The sequence below is a fragment of the Muntiacus reevesi genome, chromosome 18 (genome assembly GCF_963930625.1).
Source record: "Muntiacus reevesi chromosome 18, mMunRee1.1, whole genome shotgun sequence".
NCBI classification, from domain to species: domain Eukaryota; kingdom Metazoa; phylum Chordata; class Mammalia; order Artiodactyla; family Cervidae; genus Muntiacus; species Muntiacus reevesi.
The window spans coordinates 7,360,869-7,388,176 of NC_089266.1; the positions used below are offsets into that span (position 1 = coordinate 7,360,869).

Below are 27,308 nucleotides of genomic sequence, written 5' to 3' on the forward strand. Positions count from 1 at the left end.
TAATAGACAGTAACACTTTTGTGTTGATTACAGAGTTTATTAAGGGTTTTTCAATTTTACAAAGGAAGATGGGGTTAGTGGTTTCGCTTATTCGAAGGTTGGTGGGTCACCACTGTCCAACCATGACTCAAATCTTTCAACCTGTGCACCTCCTCCAGTACTCCCACCTTCACTGACATGTCCTGCCAGGCATGTGGGAACAATACATACTAAATACACTTCATCAGGTAGGAACCAAACTCAAACCAAGACAGTTAAAGGGGTAAGAAGGTAGCAAATTATATGCACCAAAGTAATTTCCTTGAATTCATAGCAATTGGAAATGTTTACAAGCAGTCAGTCACCAGTTGGAATATTATGCAGAGGATGGACAATCACGTTGTTACCTAATCTATGAAACAGTTGACAGTAACGTGGTTAAACTGTTTTGCTTCAGAATTCTTAGTATCCCTCCCAATGTTCCATGATTTTCCTCAAGATAATCCACTTACATGTAAGACAAAATAAAAATAAAAATTCCCTGAAACCTAGGAATTTGCAATCTGCAACGGCTAACATCTGATAACCCTAAAATTTCCTTATATGTTTCTATATTCACTATCATGGATCACAGGAATAATAATGAAAATTTGGGTTTGGAGAGCTATAAGCAAAACTCTACCAGTATTTTAAAATGAAAAGACATTTTATTATTTATGCTGACTTGGTCTAATCCTCTAGGAATGGAATAATAAATATTCAATTAGCTGATCTCTGCATTTTTCCATGAAAACCTTTCAGTCAGGAGACTCGACTCCTGGCCTCAAGTAGAATCATGTTTCCTGGCAAGGCTCCTCTCCAGTTGGTGCAGCAGCTACTGCTTGAGGACAATCTATAACCCCAGGCATACCTTGCACAATACCATCTGCATTTAGTCTTTTTTTTTTTTTGCATTTAGTCTTTTTTTTTTTTTTTTTTTTTGCATTTAGTCTTTTTTTTTTTTTTTACTGAGATGGATAGAAAGAACCCAGAAAGGGTAAGGACTCGGAGCAGCAGTCATTAGAGGAAATTTTGTTCCCTAGAGAACTCAAGGATCATGAATCAGTATTTCCCCAACCAAAGCCTTGCACTGTAGAAAATCCAAGAATTGAGTTCTAATAACACGTTAATGTTACGAATGGTTAAATGCCTCCAGGTGTATTATTATCTGAAATTACAACCAGTAAGTTCTCAGAAAGTATGTGAACATGGTTAATGTTGCAATTAAGTGAAGGTTCTTGAAGATAAACTGCTACTTAGTGGTATGATGTTCTGAAGACAAGAACAGGAAGGCCCGAAAAGGCTTTGGGACCAACTGTGCTTTGAGGTCACTTATGTCCAAACACTGAAGTATACCTCAGTGTCTATTGAGTAGATATGAAATAGAAATCCAAATACTTCAGGATGTAGCAAACTTCATCCATTACAAACAGCAAAAACCTCATGAATCTTCAAAGGGTTATGTCAGTATCATCTAATAGAAACATTAAAGTGGAAGTGAAGTCGCTCAGTCATGTCTGACTCTTTGCGACCCTGTGGACTGTAGCCTACCAGGCTCCTCCAGCCATGGGATTCTCCAGGCAAGAATACTGGAGTGGATTGCCACTTCCTTCTCCAAATAGAAACATTAACTCTGCTCAGATTTATCATCATTTTGGAGATTAGGTTGAAATTTGTCTGTTCTCTTTATGAAAATGGCTCACAAAAGAACCCAACAGAACCAACCTTATCTGTGGCAAAGTCTGGCTTCTGAGGGACAGCAAGTTGGGTCTGCTGCTGCTTCATGAGAAACCAACAAACCCATATTGCTGCATGGACAGAGCACCCAGATACCCTACAGACAGCATCACGGCAGGCTTAGGGCATTCTGCTCAGGCAGGTCTCACCCCTTCCTTCCTTCTTTTGTTTAGTGTTACCTAAATCTACATCTTAAACTTCTTCATGATTTAAACTTATGTCTAATTTTATGTGGCACATTCTTTCCATCTTGATAGTGACAAATTCTTGAGGTCTTATGGTACCTTTATTCTTTAATTACAGTGACTAAAGTTCAAAATATTCCAATGTTAATAAAAATACTGTCAATATCAGATTTAGCTTTTAAATAAAACTCACGGTGCTGGACTGAAGGTGGCTCTGGCAGAGTCCACCACCATGTTTCAAACTGCCTAGATCCCAGACCTGTGCAGCTGGATTGTGTGGGTGTCATTTCAAAAACCCTCATGTCCTGGCCATGGGTTAGCCCTCTGTGAATAAGATTTTTAACCACTAACTGGAAACAATTCTATATTTAACAGGTTAATATTAAGCAATCTGAATTTACTGTTATTTCCCAGAATCTGATCTAGTCCCAAGAGATACCCATACGAGATTTACAGGGTGCTTTTTTACTTCAATGTTAACACAATTACCAATTAGTTCTCCTGTTGGAAAGATTAAGGCTTGTATCAACAGGCATTATTTCTTCTGCTGGACCTTAAAGTCTCCTATTACTAGTTTCACTGGGATAGATTTTATGTAAGGTCCCAAGAAGGGAATTACATACTACATTCTCAAGACTGACTCTAGAACAACTGGCTTCATGAGACAGAGGTTACAAATATAGTTAACAACAACAAAAAAATTAAGTGATTTGTTTTACATTGATTTGAAGAAAAAAATTCATCATGAGATACATGTTTAGCTTTTAAATATCGAATGATTGTATAAATTAGACTTCAGCTGAAAGGACAATTTAGCAAGTCAGATAAAGCTCCTAGAAACATACTGAAAATAAAACCAGATATACCATAAGAAACATTCTATGGAGCTTCCATTTATCCTTTAGCCACTGTTTCAATGATTATATTTTCTGATTAAAAAATCAGAACACATGGTTTGTCAAAGGACTTTCCTGGGTATAAGAGGCAATGAGTGATGTTTTTATTTTTCTACGGCCAGACACAGTAACCAAGCATTTTAATGGCTTCTGCCAGAGTGCCAGAATATAGGAAATCTGGACTGTTCTAGAAAACGTAGTTACCATGGTCACCAAAGTTACAGTAACCATAACTGATAGTTCTCCACGCCCTTATTCTTCTAAGAAGGAACTGTGACTATTTTTCTCCTTTCTTTAGCATCTTTCGCAGGAGAGGGAGATCAAAACGACTGATCTGGAGATCTCATCAGTTGCCAAAAGTTATATGTAGAGATGACTTGACTGCCTCCCTCTTCCCGAGAAGTTGAGGCAAAGGGAGCTATAGCTCTACTAGAGGACCATTTAGGGAACCCTCCAACAGAAACTTAGCTCTGAATTACCCAGGGCAGGGACCCTGCAGGAGCGTGTGCTCAAGAAATCTTCAGGTTGGAAAGATGCTACTGTGAACACTTAAGACAGGAGCTATACATCAACAAAGGAGGGCAGGCAGGCAGGAAAGGTGTCAGTGCGTCAGGCACGAACTCACAGATTTCCTCATTAGTTTCTTTTCCCCAGTCTCTCTTCTTCACTCATGCTTTCTAGCCGGGGCCCCTGGCAGCTGTGTTAGGACATGAGCAAGAAAGCCTGGAAGGGTTCTACCCTGCTTAAAAAAACACCTTTGTTTAAAAACACTTGTATATCCAATGATTAGCAATTAAGATGTGAAAATAATCAACTACTTAGTAGTTAAATTTTACTAATTATCAAAAGTCCTGGCCTCCTGGGATCAGCAGCAATACAGATGTAAGTTGCACTGCATTTCTTAAAGCTTTTTCTGAATGCTTAATAGTCTCTTTCAGTGTTAATTGCACTTGTAAAACACATCTGTTTTTTTCCTTTAATTTGCAAAATCTGCTCATTTTCTTTTTTCATTTATAAAAAGAGGAAAGGGTCAATTTATCACTTGCTCTATAGCTTTTCTGAATTTGATCAAGATTCCATGCAGATCTGTGTGACAGGTGTAAGGAGAACAGCTACTCTCAGGGGCAGACTGCACTTATCATCAAGCCATGTCAGAGCTTGGACTGCAGTGACTTTAGGTGCTTGTAAGATTCATGGACCTGCAGGGAAGGGAGAGAGAAAATATTACTGAGAAGGAGCTTGCAATTTAAAATAGCATTTTTTTTTTTTTTTTTGCTGCACTGACTCCTGTGACTCAGAGGCTCTTTGTTGTGGTGCAGGGGCTTCTTGAGTTGTGGCACGAGGGCTCTCTAGTCACTCCACGGCATGTGGGATCCCAGCCAAGGATCAAACACACGTTTCCTGCATTTCAAGGTGGATTCTTAACCACTGGCCCACCAGGGAAGTCCCAAAATAACATACTTTTAATCGAAAAATTATCTGAACCTTATTTGGATCCTGATTCAAAAAAATCAAAGGGGGGTGGGAGGAGAATTGAGCTAACTAGGAAAAATCTGGACACTGACTGGCTAGTTCATGATATTAAAGAATTATTGTTAATTTGTTTAGGTGTGAGAATGGTACTGTGGTTATGCTTTTTTAAAAAAAGAATCCTTATCTTTCAGAGATATACTGAAATATTTATGAATAAAATTACCTGATACCTTGGATTTGATTCAAAATAATTCTCAGTTGGGAGGTTCAGATGAAATGCAACTGGTCATGAGCAGACAGTTGTTGAAACACGATCAAGGAAGGGCACAGGGAGAGGCACTGCCATGTTCTATTTGTGTCTATGTCTGAAATTTCTCAATCGCTGTTAGTTAAGGAAACTAAAAACCCACATACTACAGGAAAGATCTTGTTCCCTTCAGAACCTTTCTCTCAAATAAAGGGACTGTCTGAAGTGGTCATGAGAGCTTGCAAAGCTTCCACAGGTGGTTATTCTCCGAGGGCTTTCCTGCCTTAATATTTAAATGAATAACTTCACAAGGTGAAAGACAGGTTTTTTTACCTCTGTTTTGTTCAGTGGGGATTTCTTGGCCCATTCAAACAAGTTTTCATACACATTCCCATCATAGCGGCCAAGCACAGAGCCCAGTGTCACATCCCGAAAATCAAATGCATCCACCAGAGCGACCGCGTCGGGGCGAATCGCAGTCAGCAGCTCCTTTATGCGCTCGTTCACCTGGGTGATCTGAGACTCTGTCATGATGCTCCCCTAACGGGAAGAAATGAGCAAGCAAGCACAGACGTTATAAGGTACGTATACAGATGGATGTTTATGAATATACAGACACACACATATGTACAACTACAAAGTAAACCAAAATTATTTTCTATAAAAAATTAAGAAGTAAATAAATAAAGGGACTTAAACTTAGAAAATCCTGACCTGAAGAAAATCCCCTGCATTCTGACTGATTCCATACAAAGAATACAAGAGACACAAACGCCTTAGGACAGCTTGGATGGACTTCTCTTGAATCTGGAGGACTTTTTCCGTAAAGAGCTTAACTGCCACATAGTGGCAATGTGCCTAGATATAAGGAAAACACCAGAATGTAAGAATCTCTGAAAAAGATTCAACAGTGATAAGGTTTCTGTGCCAAGAAAATGAGGCAGGTTGGTGAAGGATGGACAGGAGGGGGGGGGTGGAGAGGAGAACCATCACTGACCTCACTTGCCCGAACAAGGTCAATGGACGTTAGGTTCCACGCTACCTCCTTGCTTTTTCTGTGAATCACTTCAGTCTGAAGGTTTTTAGCAGCAATCTCTACTAATCTGTTTTTTAAAAAAAAAAAAAAACCTGGAAAACTGGAGTCCAAGAAAGTGAAGGTGAATACTCGTGCCTCCCACCTAGGCCCCGGGCCTGAGGCCCCTGCAGCGCCGGTCCCAGCTCTTGTGGGTGCACTCACCTGGCTGCTCGAAGCTTGTACGCCTCTGTCAGGCTGTCGGGGCTGTTGATATCCACCACGGTTGGCCAGACGGCCACCTGCTGTGGCTGGATGCGCTGGCTGGGCAGGTCATTCAAGTAGGACACCATCCCACATACCAACTTGCCTGAGTGCACCTGGTCGTAACTTTTCATCAGGAACCTAAAGTCACCAGGACACATGCTCTCAGTAACTGTGCTTCTCGTGAAACAGAAATAAGATGAACTCCTGTAATGACTTCAAGCTATGTGACAGGGTTTCATACTAGTCTGAGCACAAGATAAACATCCTGGGTCAGGATGGAAGGCAAAATGACATCTTCCAGGAACAAACGTAATGCAAAGAGAAAACACGGGAGCGGGTATCAGTGGAAAGGACTCGGACATTCCTGAGAACACAGGATAGAAACCATGAATTAGATTCTTACCTGGCCGTCTGCAGCATCATGACAGTGTTCTCCCCCTCGAAGGTGCAGGTTGGGGTGAAGTTGACGTAAATATTTGGAAGCCCACTGCAGTGAGAGTAGCCATGCCCGCCACAAGCCATGCGACAGGCCTCGATAGCCGCGTTTGTGGTCCAGGACGTGAAGGCCTTCAGCCCGGCCGTGAGCGCGTGCAGCTGGGGGAAGCACAGGCCGTCAGGGCGCCTGCGGTGCCGACAGCCGGCGTTCCACACAGACACACTGAGCCTCGCTTAATACAAGCTGTCACTTGCAGAATCACTTGCCAGGGAACTGCCTGGAATCCAGGGCTCTGTGCTGTCATTGCCAGGGGCCTGGTTTGATCCCTGATTAGGAAATTAAGATCCTGCAAGCTGCCCGGTGTGGCCAAAAAAACTCAATAAACAAAAACCAAACAAAATCACTTGCCATGTATGTAAACTGAAAAATATCCTCATCTGATTAGTCTAAACTAATAACTAAACTAATATTTAGTCTAAACTAGTAACATTACCCCATTACCTTCTGAACTGTTCTACGTGGCAAAAAAAGGCACCACTTAGGTTCTTTTGCTCAATGAAGGACCAACATAGTACAGTAATTCTGAAACTTAAAAACATGGATAAATCCATAAAAATATGGATTCTTTTCAAGGTATCCCAATGTTTAATTTTCTCTGCACACGATCCCACAGGAAGTATGAACAAGAAGGGTTCCCATAAGGGACAGAGACCAGACACAGACCTCAGGCAGCTCACTCAGGTCCCCGTGGCCGATGTCTTCATTAATCCGATGATAGGTCTCTTTCATGTATGCGCCTACAAACTGGAAGGCATAGGCAGTGGCCAGGAGGGGAAAAAGTTTATATTGCTGGGTTTGATAATCCAAAATCTGTGGTTCTGGTTCACTAAAGTATATGAAAAAAGGAAAAACAAACAAACAAAAATAAATAAATAAATGCCTATACAGAGCTCACTACATGCCAAATTCTGGACTAAGCACTTTGATAGATTACTTTATCTAATCCTCACAAAGATCCTGTGAGGTGATTTTTTATTAGCTCTATTTTACAGATGGGGAAAATGAGGCTAAGAACCTACCTGGGGTCACAGATTCTTGATTTAAATCTAGGCTATTTGTGGCTACAGAAGACCACACTCTGAACCGCCTTGTTGAACACATGAACAGGATTTTCTAGTTGACATTCGTATTTTTCTTAATCTTTCCAGTCTTTCCAGTTTGACTATGAAAACAGTATCCTCATGGCAACATACAGAACCAAACTTTGTTAACTTCACAGGAGGAAGGCAATGTTGAAGGATGTAGCTGGTAGAATAAACTATATTCTGACCACTAATATGAGAAGACCCAGTGCACTAAGTTTAATATTTAAAGTCTAAGAAGGTCCACTGAGCATGCAAAAAAAAGTCTGCTCTTACCAATTTCTTTATTCCTTCTTTAAGAGTAAAACGTTTATTAAAGAGTCATGCCCAATTAGTAGGCGGTAATAAGAACAAACTATGCCCAGGAACACAACAGGGAATCAAGTTTAATGTCACTTTCACCACATCCAATTTGTGATTGTTAGCAGCAATTAGAACCTTCACACCACACCTTCAGTGTTTTGAACACTTCACTTATAAAGCTCTAGTAATATTATCGTTTTTCTTAGAAGGTTAAAAGTAATAATTAGGTGCTTATTCTCATCTTTCCACTTAAGGAAGTTTAAGTTCTAAGTAGCAGACCCAGTACACTGCTATCCTAGCTAATTTTATAACAAATGCACTTTCTCCACATCGCATTTGGGAATTTTGATATCTGGATGGGGTTCATGCCAGACCTTCAGTACTGAGCTCATCTCAGACTTTACCCTTACCCCGGCTTGATTTCAGACTGATGCCTCACGGCGCTGTATCGGATGGCAATGGTGCACGCCTTAGACAGACACCGAGCGGATTCTCCCGTCAGGACGGCCCTGATGAACACCATGGTCCCGTAGGTCAGCTTGTTACTCAGGGGTTTTACGTACGTGCCATCAGGCTTCACCTGGAAAAAGAACATGAGACGGATGCTTCCTTCTGTTAAACCAAGTGGCAGTTTATTCTCAAAATGTGGTCCCCAGAAAGGCAGCATCAGCACCACCTGATGCTCAGTCCTTACCCTGACCTCCTAATCAGAAACTCTGGGGGCTAAGTAACCTAGGTTTTAGCCAGCCTTCCAGGCGACTCTAATGTATGCTAAAGTGTGAGCCCACTGGTTTAGCAAACCAAGACATGCTCTTCACACCTGTCAACTGATCTGAGTTCATGATCACAATAAAAGCATCATCAGAAGTAAAAAAAAATCTGTTATTACCTTCTAAACGACAGACCATTCCAACCCTGTGATTATCAACGGCCACTGAAACCCCCATGTCTGACACGTCTGCTCCTATTTTCCATCTCACTGTACCTGGGCATGTTTCATCAGCATGTTTTCTCTGGGAATACGATAGTTGTCCATCTTCAAGTAGCCATTATCCATCTCATCATAGCCAAATTTGGGGCCAATGTCTCCTACAGTAATACCTACCGCAGAAGAAAGGAAAGTCACAAGGTGTTTTATGTTCTGGAATTCCTGGCTCCCCTCCTCTTCTTTAGTAATATATTATACTTTTTGTAGAAGATAGTGACTGGTTTGGAGTTGGAAGAGGCGAGTCCGGTCTCAAAATGGAGGTAAAACCGCCGCCCGGTCGCCCCCAGCCCGACTCCGGCCGTCGCTGCCGCCGCAGGGGAAAGAAGGGTCACAATCCCAAGGAACCAGAGCAGTTGAGAAAGCTGTTTATCGGTGGTCTGAGCTTTGAAACTACAGATGGTAGCTTAAGAGAACATTCTGAGAAATGGGGCACACTTACAGACTGTGTGGTGATGAGAGACCCCCAGACAAAGCGTGCCGGGGCTCTGGCTTGTGACTTACTCGTGTGTTGAAGAAGTGGATGCAGCAATGTGTGCTCGACCACACGAGGTTGCTGGGCGTGTGGTGGAACCAAAGAGAGCTGTTTCTAGAGAGGGTTCTGTAAAGCCTGGTGCCCATCTAACAGTGAAGAAAATTTTTGTTGGTGGTATTAAAGAAGATACAGAAGAATATAATTTGAGAGACTACTTGGAAAAGTATGGCAAGATTGAAACCATAGAAGTTATGGAAGACAGGCAGAGTGGAAAAAAGAGAGGATTTGCTTTTGTAACTTTTGATGATCATGATACAGTTGATAAAATTGTTGTTCAGAAATACCACACTATTAATGGGCATAATTGTGAAGTGAAAAAGGCCCTTTCTAAACAAGAGATGCAATCTGCTGGATCACAAAGAGGTCGTGGAGGTGGATCTGGCAACTTTATGGGTCGTGGAGGAAACTTTGGAGGTGGTGGAGTTAACTTTGGCTGTGGTGGAAACTTTGGTGGAAGAGGAGGCTATAGTGGTGGAGGTGGTGGCAGCCAAGGGAGTTATGGAGGAGGTGATGGTGGAGACAATGGATTTGGAGGTGATGGTAGCAACTATGGCGGTGGTCCTGGTTATAGTAGTAGAGGAGGCTACGGTGGTGGTGGACCAGGAAATGGAAACCAAGGTGGTGGAGATGATGGCGGTGGTGGAGGATATGATGGTTACAATGAAGGAGGAAATTTTGGAGGTGGTAACTATGGTGGTGGTGGAAACTACAATGATTTTGGAAATTATAGTGGACAACAGCAATCAAATTATGGACCCATGAAAGGGGGTAGTTTTGGTGGAAGAAGCTCGGGCAGTCCCTATGGTGGTGGTTATGGATCTGGTGGTGGAAGTGGTGGATATGGTAGCAGAAGGTTCTAAAAACTCAGAAGAAAAGGGCTACAGTTCTTAGCAGGAGAGAGAGCGAGGAGTTGTCAGGAAAGCTGCAGGTTACTTTGAGACAGTCGTCCCAAATGCGCTAGAGGGACTGTAAAAATCTGCCACAGAAGGAACGATGATCCATAGTCAGAAAAGTTACAGCAGCTTAAACAGGAAACCCTTCTTGTTCAGGACTGTCATAGCCACAGTTTGCAAAGAGTGCAGCTATTGATTAACGCAATGTAGTGTCAATTAGATGTACATTCCTGAGGTCTTTTATCTGTTGTAGCTTTGTCTTTTTCTTTTTCTTTTCATTACATCAGGTATATTGCCCTGTAAATTGTGGTAGTGGTACCAGGAATAAAAAATTACAGAATTTTTAACTTTTCAAAAAAAAAAAAAAAAGATAGTGACTGGTTTAATTTTCCATCTCAACATTAGATAATCCTAACCTGGCAAAGGCTTATGGGTCCCAAGTTCACGAATAGGTACAATGAAGGCATGTAGTCCATAACATTTCCCCTGAGTGATGAGCTGGGCAAGTACAATAGCATGATTCGAAGTTTTTCCAACTATAACATAAAAGAGAACAAGAGAGGAAAGTGAGCAAATGTTTTACATTTCCAAAAGACAAAAACAAAAGAGAGAAAAACACGTTAAATATAAGACGAAGATTTCATCAATAGCAAAATTCATTACATTTTGGCAAAGTAAGCCTTCATTTTAAAAATGTGTGTGTCTTTTTGTGCGGGTATCGCTCTCGCAAACATGGTGAACGTTCCAAAAACCCGCCGGACTTTCTGTAAGAAGTGCGGGAAGCACCAGCCCCACAAAGTGACACAGTACAAGAAGGGCAAGGATTCTTTATATGCCCAGGGAAAGCGGCGTTATGACAGGAAGCAGAGTGGCTATGGTGGGCAGACTAAGCCAATTTTCCGGAAAAAGGCTAAAACTACAAAGAAGATTGTACTGAGGCTTGAATGTGTTGAGCCCAACTGTAGATCGAAGAGAATGCTGGCTATTAAGAGATGCAAGCATTTTGAGTTGGGAGGCGATAAGAAGAGAAAGGGCCAAGTGATCCAATTTTGAGCTTCATATTTTGTTTTATTATGAAGACAATAAAAGTTTGAGATCGTTTACTTCATTTAGTTCCAGTTGGTTTTTTTGGAAGGGAAATAAAAATGTCACCAATAAAATCCTCTTTGGGAAATTTAAAAAAAAAAAAAAAATGTGTGTGTGTGTGTATTTTTACTGGAATATAATTGACATATAACATTATCTAAGTTTAAAGTAGACAACATGTTAATTTGATAGCATTTTAAAGAAGATAGTTTTACTTGTTCTACTTATTTTTCATTCATTTACATAAAGACATTTTTAGGATAATCATAGAACATTAAATTACTTCCTTTTTCTCCCTTAAGGCAGGGCTTTCCAAAACAGTAGCTACTAACCACATGTGGCTATTTACATTTAAATTAATTATAATTAAATAAAATAGAAGATTCAGTCCCTCAGTCAGCTAGTTACATTACCAGTGCTCAGGTGGCCAGTGGCTACCACGCTGAACAGCAAAGACAGAGAATATTCCACCAATGCAGAACACTCCATTGTACTATAGGATACAGCTGCTTTAAGAGATTTTTGGTTAGTGTATCCAGAAATATTTCCCTTTTATTGCATGCTAGTTTTTTTCCTTATCAAATATAATACCACATATTAAAATATATAATGTGGATAACAAAATCCTTCATTTGAAATATATGTATCCTAAAATAATAACTCAGAATAGAAGACAATATTAAATAAATTTCATATCAAAGCTATTTGTAACAAAATTTTAAAAACTAAAATACTTTTCTTTTTTAAAAAATACTCGTTTCTATTTCTGTTTGATTATTTATTTGGCTGTGCCAAGTCTTAAGTTGTGGCACACGGGATCTTTAGTTGAAGCATGTGGGATCTATTTCCCTGACCAGGGATTGAATCCAGGCCCCCTGCATTGGGAGGGTATAGTCTTAGCCATTGAACCACCATGGAAGTCCCTCAAATACTTTCAATACATAAATGACTAACCAAACTGGGAATACTAAATTACTTTAAATGATGATTATGGAAGTTACGCTAACACATGGGAATGCTTAGATAAAAATGTATGAAAAGGAGCAAAATTGACAGCTGTCCTCTGCACTTTACAAGTGTATAAACATCTGTAACAGGTAACACAAGAGAATGTGAAAAGCTCAGCATAGTTTAAGCCATAAGAGTTTTTTCTATATTTCAAAATTATATTCTCATAGAAGCTCTACGTTCTAAACACAATGTTATAATAAGTCTTCAAAACAATCAGTTACTGTTAAAAAAATTCACTTACGTCCACCAGGCCACCACTTGATGGAGGTCACAGTAGGACTGTTGAGAATGAACTCCTGGGTTTCAGGGTCGTAAGTGGCTGTGGTTTCCAAGCCTCGAAGATGGGTTCCTAAGGAAATGAATTATACCTACTTCAGATAGAATATGGGAAAAGACAGTTACAGGGTAAAATCTCCTGCCCAGTTCCTTTAAAGTGCTAGCATGTCAGAGAGTAACAACTCTAACAATAAAACATCTGTAGATGAGCTACAAATGGTTGATAACCAAGATCCTGAATTTCCGATGCTTAAATCAGGTAGTTCGTATTAAGCTGAAAATAAAACTGTCAAGCATGTTCCATTTCTATATTTGATTTACTGCACAGCAGTGGATAGGGAACATTTATTTACCTCAACCAAAAGAAAATGTAAAGACAGATAAGAATCATAGTTTCCTGAGATCACAGGCTATGACTTTAATAGGGAAGCTAACTGCCCTTTTAAAGGCATCTCTAAGTTGTCAGTTGTGCCAATTTCAACTCATTTGTATTGTGTCTACCACACCAATTCAACATTCTGGAATTCAGTATTATAACAAAGAATGAGATAACACATGACACGAAGAGACTGCAGCTAAAGTTCTTGTAAACTGAAAATTTACTTCAGAGTGAATGCTAGAAAGGAAAACAAGTTTTAAAACTTTAAAAGTTATAACCATTATGGGGAAAAGAAGACCTGAAATGGTGACTTTTTTAAAATTTCTAAAAGTCCAACAATAAGGTCCAAGTTCACCCTGCAGGCTTCCAACACTAGGCTTTCATTTATTCCTGACTGGTTCACCACTTTCATGTTTATTGGAGATGGATGGGATTTGTGTTTTAAATCCTAATGAAAAAGTGAAAGTCGCTCAGTCAGGTCCGACTCTGCTACCCCATGGACTATACAGTCCATGGAATTCTCCAGGCCAGAATACTAGAGTGAGTAGCCTTTCCCTTCTCTAGGAGGGATCAAACCCAGGTCTCCCACATTGCAGGCAAATTATTTACCAGCTGAGCGACAACGGAAGCCCAAGAATACTGGAGTGGGTAGCCGATCCCTTCTCCAGTGGATCTTCCTGACCCAGGAATCAAACTGGGGTCTCCTGTATTGCAGGCAGATTCTTTACCAACTGAGCTATCAGGCAAGCCCTTAAATCCTAATACAAATGTGCCAAAATTCTTTGAAAAAAGTTACAGAAAACTGTTCTAAGTGACCCTCTCCCTATCCTGAAGTCAATGATGAGAACTTCTTATCCGATTGTTTTGACAATGCCAGATTTCATTCACCACTTAAAATTAATTATAAAACATTCAGAAACTTCCATGTTGAATAACAGAAATGGCCATTTTATGGGTGATCAACAACTTTCCCCTGGGTGGAAATCAAGGAATCAGACAGTGAGACTCCTTTCACCAAAGAAGAAATTTTTATAGAACAGGTAATGACAGAAGCGTGTTTTCAAATGCACAACTGAACCAAATACTATTTCACTTTGTGTCTTAGGAAAATCCTGTAAAATACTCTTTAGCATCAAAGCTGAAAGTCAAATGAACAATCAAATTAAGATGAAGCTGTTACAGGAATAAGGAACAAAGAGCAAATATACACTAGACCAGCTGTTCTGAAACCTCTGAGTAGGCAAACAGAAGCCAGAAGTAGATGAATGGATACCATTCAAACACAAATAGCAATACAGAATGAGTGCTACCAGGAATAGCCACCAGCTTGAGCCCCATCCAGTTCACAGAGAAAGGTAGGTTGGGGATGGAAAGAAAAAAAGTAAGATGGTACATACAGAATGTGAAATCAATTACCTGGAAGTACAACTTATCTTATTTTTACTAAACTTTGGCCAAAGCCACCTTTAGAAGTTTACTGAATGTAGTGAATCAACACAAATAATGTCAAGGTAAAAAATGCTGCATGTTTTGGTTATATAAGCCACTCACTTCCCTTTAGCACACATGCTATTAACATGTATTTCTTCTGGAATATGTGTAAGTTCATTAAGGTATCAGTACCAAAGGGAATCATAGTAATGAAGAAAAAGAGATGGGTTCAGACTCTATACAAATTCTGTACAAACGCAGTGAACCTGAAAAACCACTTAGTAAGTAAGACCTAACTCTTAATTCTTGATCTGCTGAAGGGGAACCATGAATAAGTAATCAGTATATCTGTGATAACATAAGCTTTAATTTCTGCTGACCAAGGCATTGTCTGTGCCAAGACTTACACATGTGAAAACCTGGAGCGCTGCAGAAAGACTGCATTTAAACAGATCTCACACAGCATGTGGAGACACCACCGCTGGCACGTGATGGACGCTCCATGTGCGCTAGGCTTGCAGAGCCCCACCCAACCCAGAAGGTAGACTGAATGCACCATACCATGACCCATCTCTGTTTGGGCATAAGTGCCAACGATCTCCAAGTTCCAGGCAGGCATGAAGAAGCGCTCCTGCTGTTCCTCGGTTGCCTGGTGCAGCAAGGTGGGCAGGAACATGCCCAAGTGAAGATCCAGAGGCCCAGGCTGCCCTCGATGCACAAAGCTTCAAAGAAATACCAAGGATGGGTATTTGAGAGTCATCAGGTGTGAGAGAATCAGAAGTTTGAACAAACAGCAAGGGAAGGAGAAAAAAATACCTTTTGTTAAGTATGAATTAGTTGAGTAGACTTCATCATGGATGGGAGCACTGCCCCTTTCTGTATTACATTATAATTCTTGGTTACTTCCATTTTTCTTAAATTGGTGAGAAGTATTTTCTAATGCAACACATTTCTAAAATAACTAATCTTGGCAGAGATTGGAAACTGATTCCAAAGCCTGTGCAGCCAAGACCATGTGACCAAGGCAAAGGATTACAGCCTTGCAATTAAGGTAAATAAAAATTCTGAAGAGGCTTGATGGAATGGAGAATTGAAGTTGTACAATGACATATATTCTAATGAAAAGTTGAGATGGGAGAACACAGAAGTTCTCTTGGAAAAAATTTTTCCAGGATCTAATAATAATGTTTCTGGGTTGGAAATCTTTTCTGTCTATAAAATATCCAGCATTAATCCACATTCCTCACATAATTTTGGTCATTTCATTCGGATTCATTAAAATATCCAGCCACATGCTATTGAAACAATTTAATACAAAAACTGACGGTGCTCTTCACCCCAATAATTAATTTCAGAAATAAAAAGACATGCAGTTTTTAGTGAAGATCATGATATTCACAAATAACAGATTCATGCATAACAAGTGCTCCATTACAGTCAAATGGAAATTATCAAAATTATAATAAACATGTTAACTATCATTTAAAATCCAATTTCTAAAGTCATTCTTTTCCATTTAAAATTTGCAAGTGCCCTAGACTTTTATGTGAATTTATTTCTAATAGGAAATAATACTACACAGCTTTGTAATGTTGCATGCTACTGGCATTTTATCTAAATTCCAGCTCTAAATTAATCAATTCTATGTTGCTCTTACTATGTTCTTTATCTTAGAAATGAGCCTAAACATTTCAGTTGCAAAACTTCTCTGTTCCACTTGAGGAGGAAAATAATCAGGGAGAGGGTGCTCTAGGTGAGGGCTGATCTGTGATGTATTCTCACAAGGGCTGGGGTGTGCTGAGCTTTCACCTAACCAATCACATGAAAATCAAAAAATGCATGAATAACTTCCTCATTTTACAAAGAAATTAAAGCTGAGATGAATTAAGTGTTTTCAGGTCTGAAAGATAATGGCAGGACTTCCCTAGTGGTTCAGTGGTTAAGACTCCATGCTTCCAATGAGTAAGGGGACAGGTTCATTCCAAGTTGGGAAACTAAAAATTCCACAGGCCTCAAAGCACAGCCAAAAAAAAAAAAAAAAAAGATCATGGCAAAATAAGGACAAGAATCTTATAGTCTAATCATGTCTTCTAGTGTAATCCGGGCTGAGGATGACAGTGGGGACATTAGAAAGACCTGCCAAACCAGTTAAGATTTGGAAGCATCAAACTGGAAATCCTGTAAGATACTACCACTGGTGGCAACTGAGTGAAACGTCCATGGGATGTCTCTGGGCTATTTTTGCAACTTCTTATGAATCTATTTCACTTTCATGCACTGGAGAAGGAAATGGCAACCCACTCCAGTGTTCTTGCCTGGAAAATCCCAGGAACGGCAGAGCCTGGTGGGCTGCCATCTATGGGGTCGGGCATGACTAAAGCGACTTAGCAGCAGCAGCAGCATGAATCTATAGTCATTTCAAAATAAAAAGTTTTTTTTTTTTTTTTAAATTGTGGACAATCCTTAGAAGAACAACATTCCTGGGATGAGAAAGTACCTTTCACTCACAAACAGAAATGTATGTCAACTGTCCTGTTTTTAAAGGAATGGTGTGCAGGAAGAAAAATTAAATGTGTGCCTAGGAGCTATAAGAAGAGAACTCTGAACTACAGCCAAAAGTTGTGGCCTGAGGCTAACCACTCTCAGTGCTGAGAGCCTACTTTTCCATGGCTAGAAACCAGAGCAATTCCTGGTGAAGGAGAGGTCGCTCTGAGGCACCCTTCAGACTCATCATGGGCAGGTGTGTATCAGGGAATAATGACCAACACCAAGGGTTACCACAGAGCACACTGCGAAGGGCTGGGGGAAAACTACTCTCATCACAAACTGTTTTAAAGCTGAAAGTTGTTTCCAGGAGTAAAATGTCTCTTGTAATTATTACAAGGATTATTCAGAAGTGGAGGAAATGTAGAAACGTTACAAGGACAAAGTTACCTGGATAGTTTTTTATTTAAATCAAGTATTGATATTTGCTGTAACCTTTATGCATGATAAAGATCATAAATTATTTTAAATTAATTTACTTTATAATTGCAAAGCACCAACATTTTACTTGGTAAGGAGCTGCAGTCAATTCTTTCAAAAGGATTAACACCAAAAGGCTTTCCCCGTATCTCCTACATGACACAGGGCTGGGAATGCTGGCCAGTAGTGAGGACAAACGATTAGATTAATAACATATGAGAAAGGAAGAAATCAAAATAGCAACTCAATGCACAGCATGATTATAATCCTAGGAAATCAACAACAAAACACCAATACCATCAATCATAAATTAATTTAGAAAAGGTATAGGCTAAAAAAAATCATTCATTTTTATCCATTAGAACCATTCAAATAGAAATCCTATTAAAGAGAAAGGTGATTTATAACGGCAAGAAAATATTTTTAAATTTTAAATAAGTTACCTTAGAATATTAAAGATTTAATTATGAAAACACATAAATACCTAGTAGAATGAATGAAAGATCCGGGTAACAGAAATCACTAATTCTTAGTTCAGAGTACGAAGGAAAATTAATACTTCCCAAGGAAATACTGGGATTTAATGTAACACAGGTTTTAAATTCCTATAGAATATATTCTATAACTTGATAAATTGAGATCAGAATTCATCAAAAAGATAAGTGTGCAAGAACACTAAATACATATACCTTGAAACATAAGCTATAACAATAGTAGGCTTATCCTATCAGATTTTTTTTTCTATCAGATTTTTAAATATCTTTAAAACAACAATGAGCCAAAGCTTATAATGTTAGAGAAAACAGAAAGAAAAAAAATTAATGTAATATATTTAAGGTTCCATAAATAAATTGAAACTATTATAAAACTCTAAGATAAACTAGAAAGAATGTAATAAAGTGAAAGAGCTATTAGTTAATAAACATGAATACTGTATGTGAGACTGATCACTGTGTCATACACAAGTAAAAACATTAAACACAAATCCAACAAACAAAAAGGGAATAAAATGGAAGCTAATTACCCAAGATATGAGAAGAAAACTTACACCTAAGTCAGAGACGGATGCACTGAGGCCAAAATATTCAATAAAACAGAACCTACAGAAACAATATCATTTTCTAAGATCAACATGCAGATTCAGAAAATGCCAGTTCATACATATGAAATGCAGAGAGTAATATCCAAGTTCATTAGCACTGGTAAATGAAAACTTTAATTCTTAGATAGATATAAAAGTAGCAAAAAACCAAAGTCACCATGTTGATGGGACAAAGGAGACACGAGTACAATGAGTATATCAAAACCTATTCCGTGTCTTGTGCAACAAAATCTATAAAGTGCTCATTCTCTTCAAATGTAGTCATTCATCTCTGAGAAAGATATTCCAAAGGCAAAACCCAAAGAACACAGCTTTTGTAAAGATGTTTATATTGTTATTACTAACAGTGGGGAAATGAGAATATCCAGAGAGCGAGTCTCATGGGAAGGCCAACAGGGAAGGGAATCACTCTGGGAAAAAAGAGGATGGGAGGCTATTGGAGAGACAGAGCAGTGAGATCCAGGAAGAGGAAGATTAGGGACTTACAAGATCAAGTGCATGACCTATTTTTCAAGCTTCAAAGGTAGAGTATTTTCACATTTTAGTATTAGAGATGGGAATCTGCAAAGATACTGCAGCATCCTCAAGGATGATAAGCATGTACTACAGAAGCTCTATTTCCCTTAATAATTATAATAACAGAAAAGGCAAGAAGAATCCCTATGAAGTGGCCAGAATTTGATTATGATCAACTAACCATGACGACCAAGACACTATCTGCTTTGTGACCTGGAGAGACATATGGTCAGGAGATAATTAACCCTAGACCATGTCCCAGACAGTCTCTTTAACAATGGAGCCCCAGGGAGAGGGTGCCCTCCTGGGTCCAGGCCAGATCCACAGACCCAGTATGTGTCGGGCTTGTGTGCCTGTACAGACAGGAGTGTGTTTAAAGGAAGGAAGAGAGAACACTGGTGAGCTAGATTTTCTGCAGGTGGTTGAACTTTAAGATTCTTGAGGATCCTGGAATATGACTGAGTACTTTTAAGTGTCTTCACTTCTCAGAGGCTTCCTAGAGGCGAAAGAATCCCAAACTGGAATGTTACAGCTACAGTAAGAACGTGAGATAATCACTGTTGACCAATGTTTCAAAGTCTCAGAATTTAAGTAGTCAAATCATCATCCTGTACAAGTTGCTCTATTTCCAATCCCGCTGATGCTGAAGTACTTTTTTTTTTTCAACATTTAATAAAACTGTTTGTCTGAAGGAGACTGGCAGTATTACTATTTAGTTATACTGCTAATTAACCTTCAATTATTTGTATAGCACAGAAGCTGAAGTACTTTTTATATATTCTCGGTAAGATTATACTCTCATGGGATGTTAATTAGCCAACAGACTGACTTTTTAGGAAAAGAACAGCACTCAGAGAAGCACAACTAGTATGAACTGACAAAGTTCCAGCAAGAAACAAGACATAATTTTAAAACTCTGCTCTCTAATAAACCATAGAGATTAAGACAAAGTTGGTTTCAAACACAAGAAAACATTCAGAAACTAGAATGAAGAAGGGAAAGAAAACTAACAAATACAATCTTGCCCAGAGCAACACAGGACCTTAATCCAACCCTCGGGGCTCCTCAAACCAATGAAGTTTAAGTCTTCAATTCTTCTTCTCTTCCTTCAAATATACATGGGAAATATACCTCATAAATAGAGGCAGAAGGATAAGACAGACCAACAAGAGATACACAGATCAGACTCATTTAGTTTCACAGTAGTTTACATCTAATGTCTCTGGCAAACAGTATGCCTCTTAAAGTCAAATAAATTCAATGATGAATTTGAAAACAAACAAACAAACAAAAAAGGATTCTGTACCACAAAATTATTTCAAGATTAGGAAACACCCACACACTCCCAAGAGAGGAACACTTAGGAATGTGATCTCTCTACCCTTAGGACATCTTCCCTCAGGTCTGTCATCTCAGTGCTGACCATCCTGGAATGCCTGGCAGGGTGTTCATAATACTGTCCCATGACCAGGATCTGCAGTGCCTATAGGCATTATGAGAAAGGACATTTACTTAAACCAATTCACAAGCCAAAAAGCACCAAATCAAACACAAGAGGAATGTCCCTGATATCTGCATCCTTTCCTCCTTCCTTTTCTTTGCTTTCCCTTACATGAGGGAAACATTTTGATAATTAGGAATGACATTGGGCAGCTCAAATTCAAGACCCTTAAGTCCATCAGTGGCCTCATCTATGAAAACAAACTTGTTTCACAAGACCAAACACAAAAACTTTTCAAAAGTTTTCACAACAATTTAACCAAGAATTCCTGGTAATTCAAAGTCCATGGGCAGGTACAGAAAAATGAATAAAAAGAAATGAAATGAAGAGCATCATGGGCTTTTTTCCAACCCCCCTAGCAGCCTTCACCACTTTAACCCTCTGCCTCATTAAAATTCACATTTTTAACTTCATTAAAGAAAGCATCTTCCACATGTTGCTGAGGCATGAAGCCTCTTAAGAACTTCCAACTAAATCTTTAAATAAAACACCCACACAATGGAGCACCTGGCCATATTTTCAACCCCATCTTTCCAAACTGCTCAACACCCATTTTAACTGGGTGTACACAACAACGGTAAAAAATAACAATGATAGGTCTTTCAGGCCAGCATCTTGGACCAGTTTATGGGGAAATAAACTATGAGGAAACAGGTTGAACTTTAAGATTTATCAATTTAATAATAAAATTCCAACAGGGAAAAAAAGAGTCAAATGCCCGGAGTCATTTGTTAACTGAAGACCTGACTGGGCTACCCACTGACCCTCAAATGTGGACTAACCGTGACCCATTTCCGTCTGGGCGTAGGTGCCAATTATCTCGAGTCCTTTGGATGAATGCAGCCATTTCTCTTGCTGAGCAGTGGTGCCCTGATTCAGCAAGGTAGGAATAAACATGGAGTAATTGAGGCCCACAGGTTCCACAAAATTGACCAAATGTAGTCTACAGGAGAGAAAAGAAAAGGTTCTCAGCCTTATTCTAGAAACTGCATTCTACCACCATTCTTGCCAGACTCATATGGCCCGGAGGATGATGGTTAGACAAACTTAAACCCCTTTCTTATGAAATTAAGACTCATATTTATCATATGCTACCTAAAAAGCCAACAGCAGAATCTAGTGGTATCTCTTCTCCCCCTAGTCATTTCAGGGCCAGGATTCTGAATTTCATACTTAATCCAGGAAGCAAATTCTACCCATGTTTTAGCCTCAGACCTCTTTTATTATTTTATTGGTGTTATTTGCTGGTTTGATTTCTTGGAACATAAGTGTGCGTTTCTGCTTTATTTTTAGGTTTTACTTATCTTGAAAATCAAAAGAAACTCCACAGAACACTTACATTTGCTGAGCTGTTAACAAGATGTCCTAAAGAAGAATAATTTAAACTATTTATCCATAGTAACCAAAGCAAATGTCCAGGATAGTATGTATACATTCTGGGGCCAAAGCACAAATCTATAAAGGTCTTCAGAGCTTACAGGCGGGTAAAGCAGGTAATGTGAATATGTTAAAAATCACAAAGGATCTCTGAAAATTAGTCCAGATTCAGGGAATTCTAATTTTAATGAAATTCAGTCTTTAATGATTTTCCCCTAAAAGAATCTGTGAAGTAGTCAATACAAGTCATATACACTAGTCAGCCTCGGCCATGCCAGGTTAGAGATTTTATAGGGGTCTATTCTGTCAGCTCTATCTATATAAACAGCTTAAGGCACAAAGTAAGCATCATCTAACTGACCCTCATGATGGTTTCAAGGGACAGACAGAAAGCAGTGTCACCACCACCCTGTCTGGCCTGTAGAGCAAGCAGAGCATAAATTCAAGAGAATGAGGGGGTAGGCTGCCAACTTACTTTTGGGGAGGCCCTAAAATCATACCACCACCTTTTAAGGGTGCTGAGGACAGATTCAAACATTCAAGGAGTGCCTGGACTAGCCAACATCAAAAATGCTTTTTAACCCTGAGTTCTCTGATTTTCACACAAATACTAAATGTTAATTTAGACTGCAAGGAGAGAAAGAGGGCAAAGGAGGCGGAGGAACAGAAGAGGCAAGTAAGTTTCTAGGTAACTCTCACAGCAGCTGTTCTAGAGAGAGAAGTAAGATGCTTTGCAAAAAACATACCCATCTCACTAAGGTGGGATAATGTGGAGGTAAATGTAAAAACTGGCCTTTCAAAGGCGAGGGCACCATAGCACTCCCTAATAGCCATGCTTTATTGAAGGAGGAAATGAACCTGCAAGAATTTCTGAGAAATAAAAGCAGTAATTTAGTTGCTAAAAACAGTAGCAATATAGACATGGCCATTCCCTTATTGGAAATGAGGAGGCTCTGGGTTGGTAAAGTGCTGATGTTGACACAAATTAATTCTAGAAAACTGAGAGGGAAAAAATATGTGACACAAAATAAAGACTGTCAAATAGTTATGTTTTTGACATACTGAGATTTTTTTTTTTGAGGCCTCTTGAAGTTAACTAAAGAACAACATCTGAGCACTTGTTTTAAATTATGTTTAATCCTCCCTGAAGATGCTTTTCAAGGAACTAGCTTTAAAAACCTAAGAAGGATTAAAAAAAAAAAAAATCATGACTGGCTCGCATTAGAATTTTGCTACTTTAAAAATACTTTAGTTTTTACATAGCCAACAGTATAGTTAAAAGACAAAATTACAGAAAAGGAGATCAGGAAAGGAATTTGCATATACCCCAAACAGCAAAGTAATACTTTCTCAAGGAATTGAAAGAATTCTTCTACTGCTTAAGTTGAGAAAACTCAAAGTACTTTACTAATATTTTAGTCAGTTTCAAAATATTCTCATGTTTCATTTTGTGATAGGGAAACTGGGTATAAAAGAGACCAGTAAATGCCCCAAAAGCCTAGAAAGAGAAATATTACTATATTTCATTAATTATAGCATCCCTCTCCCCAAAGCCAATTTTAGCGTTTAAGACATCCAATGTATCTGACAATTACTGGTACATCACAGTTAAGTTTGTTAGTGATACATAAAACACAAGTGTGAGTAACAATCGATGGTGATCAGTAATTGCCAAGACTAATGAAACATTCTCTAACAAACAATGATCTTCCTGTCACATCCCAGAAATACTGAAAGGACGTCAAAGGGCCTGCCAAAGGTTGTATTTTGTCTTTTTCCCAAATAGTGAGGCCTGAGTCATAAAATATAATACAGGAAAAAAAAAAAAAAAAAGCCAAAAAAACTAGCTGGTGTCCCTTGATCTTTAACTCACACAAGGACTGTGTTCTATGTCACTGTGACTTCACTGGAGCCTAGTTACACATTACACATCACCACAGATTATGAAATCTAACTAACTCTGAAACACACGGCAGCAGCCATTTAAAAGTAAAACAAAACAAACCTCTTGTTTTAAGGAAAAATCAAATTTTACTAATTTTATAAGTTCACAAAGTCAATTCAGGTAAATCAGAAAACATAATTTTCTAGGAGTTACTCCACCTCAATATCCTCACAGTCTAAGTTACAAACTTTAAAAAATAAAAAAAAGAGCACTTGGACGTTAGTAAGTACTCTGATTGGACTACCAAATTAACTGTTTTTATAACTAAAATGGAAAGAAGTTCTGAGTGTGGTCTGGAGTAAATTTCCTCTTGACAATAATAACCAGGTAAAACTCAAAAAGAGATACCATGTAGTATTAGTTGGCAGTTGTGTAAGGGAGGAATGCTTATTGCAACATAAAGACAAGAGCCTGTACATGTTTCATTGTTTTATTTTTCTTGGCTCTTAAATATGTACCATCCAAATCATTTACTCTCTATTGATGACAATATTGGAGTTCTGCAAAAATGTAGAGACCTAAAACAGGAAATGCCCAATAATAAATGAGAAGAGATGCTGCAAGTCAAAGGAATCATACTAACATTATGCAATTATAGTGTATATTTACATAAAGGCAAAAAAAAAAAGTGTGTCTTATTTCTAACTAAAAACACAACAAAAAGATGGTCTGAAAAAAGAACATACTCTTTTCAGCAGTAGGACCACTTTTATGTCTCATTTACACAGGAGGGCCATTTAAATACCCTCACCAGATTCAACAAAGCTGGGGGTTCTCAGAATACTTCATATCCATTCTGAGGTTTGACTAAAGTTCTTCCTCATCCATCCATATTTTCCATTATTTTAAATTCAAGAGCTACATTACTATATGAAAATACAATCTGTTACTGCTCCAAAATATTTAATGTTCGGTCTTTGCAACGGAAAACATCCTTCTAAATTCAGCTTCTAAATTTAGCAGGCCTCCTTCTTAGAAGAAGCAAAGTCATTCTACATTTAAATCGCTCAAAATTGAGAGGTCTGGACCGTATGTGTATGACTCTTGAGAAAGAAAATTACAGCATCTCTACGACAAGCTTTCCACAAACGTCAGCCCTTTAAAAGGCTTAAATATCAAGGTAAGCATTATTGTCCACACATAGAACTTTAAAATGGCATGAAAAGATGTGAATTTGAGTCTTCAAACGCCAAACACTATGAAAAAGGATACCACAGATGGCGAATTCAAGGTTCAGGCTTAGGCCCTCGCTCTTAAGCTAAAGCATACCTACTTTTTAAACCACAAAATTTCATCAGGATCTGCGATGCCAAACTTCCTCATCTTCTCCACCATGGTGGCACTCTTCTTAACAGCCACCTCGTAACGCTGGCTACGGCTGAGGAAATTCAAGTTCTCATGCTCGAAGTCTGGGTCTTTCAGAATGAGGTTCTCTGAAAGGGAATTAAAGGGTACCAAGAGGAAGGCAAGTAATTCACGGCTCCGTTAAAGCTCTCTGGATAACAGCAGGTTTCAGACTCACGGGCAGAGGTCCTCTCTCGCGATGGGCGATTCCCCCCGCCACAGCTGCCCTGGAAGTGCGGGGGTCCCGTGGCTCCCCTAAAGCTCGGCCAGAGGCTGTGGCCTAGGCCCTACAGGGCCCCACATCCCCGACTCCTCCCGGAGGGAACCGCCAACTCTGCTCGGTAAAGGAGGGGAGGAGGCCTGGCCAGCTGCCCTCACCGATCTCTCGGCGACGCCGAGTGTTCTCGGGGCTGCCGTCCAGGACATTCGTGAGCAGCTCCGGGTTGAAGCTGGCGCCGGCCCGCTCTTTCTGCAGGTCTTGATTCATGGTGACGGCCGGCTGAGGCAGTGGGGGGCCGAGGCGGCGGCTGAGCCAGCGTCAGTGGCAGCGGCGACAGCGGTAGTCCGCAGCTCCGGCGCGGGGCCGGCACTAAGAGCCGCCCCAGTACAGGGCGAGTCCCCGCCCCCGGCCGCCCCGGCCCGCCCCGGCCCGCCCCTTCTCCTTCACCGCGTGACCGAAAGCAGACGGGGCGTGAGGCGGTGGCTCTGCCACTGTGGGCGCCGCCGGGGCGGGCGAGTACCCTGTTCTCGGCCAGTGGCGCCTCAGAGCAGCCCTCTGACAAGCGGACCCCGGAAGAAGGTCAAGGAATTGCCCAGGTGGTGGGGGTGGGGGTGGGGGGAACCGAGACGGTCTCAGCAACCCACCCGTCACTCGTCAGGCGGTCCCACGGGGCGGAAAGAGGCGGCCCGCGGCCGCCCGCGCGCCCACGCAGCTTCGCCTGGGGGCTGGGAAGGGGCGGGACCACGCGGCTGAGGAGGACCGCGCCTGCGCCCGTAGACCCGCAGGAGCCGCCGCTTCCGGGTCCCTGCGCCAAGTCCTCCCGGGGATGTGAGAGGGGGAGGGGGGTTCCAGGGCTGCCGCGGGTGAGCCGCGGCTCCTTGAGTTGGCTCGGGGAGGTCGTAGGGTTTCCCCAAAACCCTCCAAGAGTGGAGGCAAAAGGTCGCACTGTCGAGCGCCTCCAGCCATCACTTGTTAAGATAATAGCATCTCTGCTGCCAGAGGCGAAGGCTGCGGGGGAGCCGTGAGATAGCTAGCGCTCCCCCGACCCCGCGTTTTTTATGGGTCTGGGTGGGGGCTTCAGTTCAGTCGCTCAGTCCTGTCCGACTCCTTCCGACCCCATGGACTGCAGCACTCCAGCATTCCCTGTCCATCACCAACTCCCAGAGCTTGCTCGGACTCATGTCCATTGAGTCGGTGATTCCATCCGACCATCTCATTCTCTGCTCTCCCCTTCTCCCGCCTTCAATCTTTCCCAGCATCAGGGTCCTTTCCAATGAGTTGCTTCTTCGCATCAGGTGGCCAAAGTATTGAAGCTTCAGCATCAGTCCTTCCAGTGAATATTCAGGATTGATTTCCTTTATTGATATTCAGGTTGGTTTGATCTTGCAGTCCAAGGGGTTCTCAAGAGTCTTCTCCAACACCACAGTTCAAAAGCATCAATTCTTGGGTGCTCAGCCTTCTTTATGGTCCAACTCTCACATCCGTACATGACTACTGAGTGTGGACTTAGACAAATTGTCAGTGTGCCTGTGTGTGCTCAGTTGGGTCTGACTCAGCAACACAACGGACAGCAGCCCTCCAGGTTCCTCTGTCCGAGGGATTTTTCAGGCAAGAATACTGGAGCGGGTTGCTATTTCCTCCTCCAGGGGATCTTCCCCACCTAGGGATCCAATCCCCCATCTCCTGCGGAGCCTACCTTGGCAGTTGGATTCTTTAACCACTGAGTCACCTGGGAAGCACCAGGTGTGCTTAGAGGTCTGGGAATCCACTTTCATTTTCACAGTCTTCCTCATCAATGTAGTAAAAAGCACACATTAAAAAATGTTAGAATAGGAGTATTTTTAATGAGAAGCAGAACTTCCTCATCTTCAGAGGCAGCCACTTTTAATCATAATAAATTGTGGTTTTAGTTTTGATTCCTAAATATTGAAGTAAAATACTTAGTATTTCTTGATTTGCTCACTTTAGTTATCTTTTGACCTTATGCCATGGTAATGAAGATATGGCACACTACCCATCTCCTTTAT

The 27,308-nt window shown here is 40.4% G+C and overlaps 2 protein-coding genes and 2 pseudogenes across 4 annotated transcripts; 2 read left to right on the plus strand and 2 right to left on the minus strand.

The window, feature by feature from the left end:
- Positions 1 to 24: 24 nt before the first annotated feature.
- ACOX1 (acyl-CoA oxidase 1) lies at positions 25 to 25,699 on the minus strand. Of its 3 annotated transcripts, none has more exons than XM_065908897.1 (14): positions 25,440 to 25,699; positions 24,991 to 25,150; positions 14,874 to 15,034; positions 12,468 to 12,575; positions 10,546 to 10,665; positions 8,702 to 8,817; positions 8,127 to 8,296; positions 6,995 to 7,157; positions 6,239 to 6,429; positions 5,794 to 5,973; positions 5,554 to 5,659; positions 5,271 to 5,414; positions 4,890 to 5,096; positions 25 to 4,035 (listed from the first exon to the last, which is right to left on the minus strand). In XM_065908897.1, exons 1-14 carry the CDS (start codon positions 25,546 to 25,548, stop codon positions 3,988 to 3,990), a joined length of 1,983 nt encoding a protein of 660 aa, XP_065764969.1. In that variant the 5' UTR covers positions 25,549 to 25,699; the 3' UTR covers positions 25 to 3,987. The 3 variants fall into 3 exon arrangements, with proteins under 3 accessions (XP_065764969.1, XP_065764970.1, XP_065764971.1); XM_065908898.1 differs by lacking the exon at positions 14,874 to 15,034 and adding an exon at positions 21,178 to 21,338; XM_065908899.1 differs by lacking the exon at positions 25,440 to 25,699 and adding an exon at positions 21,178 to 21,338 and having other exon boundaries at positions 24,991 to 25,130.
- Positions 8,939 to 10,487, plus strand: LOC136149043 (heterogeneous nuclear ribonucleoprotein A3-like; annotated as a pseudogene).
- LOC136149459 (large ribosomal subunit protein eL42) lies at positions 10,832 to 11,237 on the plus strand. Its single transcript, XM_065909721.1, has one exon. The coding sequence runs from the start codon at positions 10,862 to 10,864 to the stop codon at positions 11,180 to 11,182; it is 321 nt and encodes a 106-aa protein (XP_065765793.1). The 5' UTR covers positions 10,832 to 10,861; the 3' UTR covers positions 11,183 to 11,237.
- Positions 19,575 to 19,664, minus strand: LOC136150437 (small nucleolar RNA SNORA19; annotated as a pseudogene).
- Positions 25,700 to 27,308: the final 1,609 nt, after the last annotated feature.

Coding starts and splice junctions, on each gene's coding strand:
- LOC136149459 (XM_065909721.1), top strand. CDS start 10,862: ATGGTGAACGTTCCAAAAACCCGCCGGACTTTCTGTAAGAAGTGCGGG.
- ACOX1 (XM_065908897.1), bottom strand. CDS start 25,548: ATGAATCAAGACCTGCAGAAAGAGCGGGCCGGCGCCAGCTTCAACCCG. Junction 12,576..14,873: donor CCAAACAGAGATGGGTCATG/GTATGGTGCATT, acceptor TCATTTCCTTAG/GAACCCATCTTCGAGGCTTG. Junction 8,297..8,701: donor TGCTGATGAAACATGCCCAG/GTACAGTGAGAT, acceptor TTCTTTTTCCAG/GTGAAGCCTGATGGCACGTA.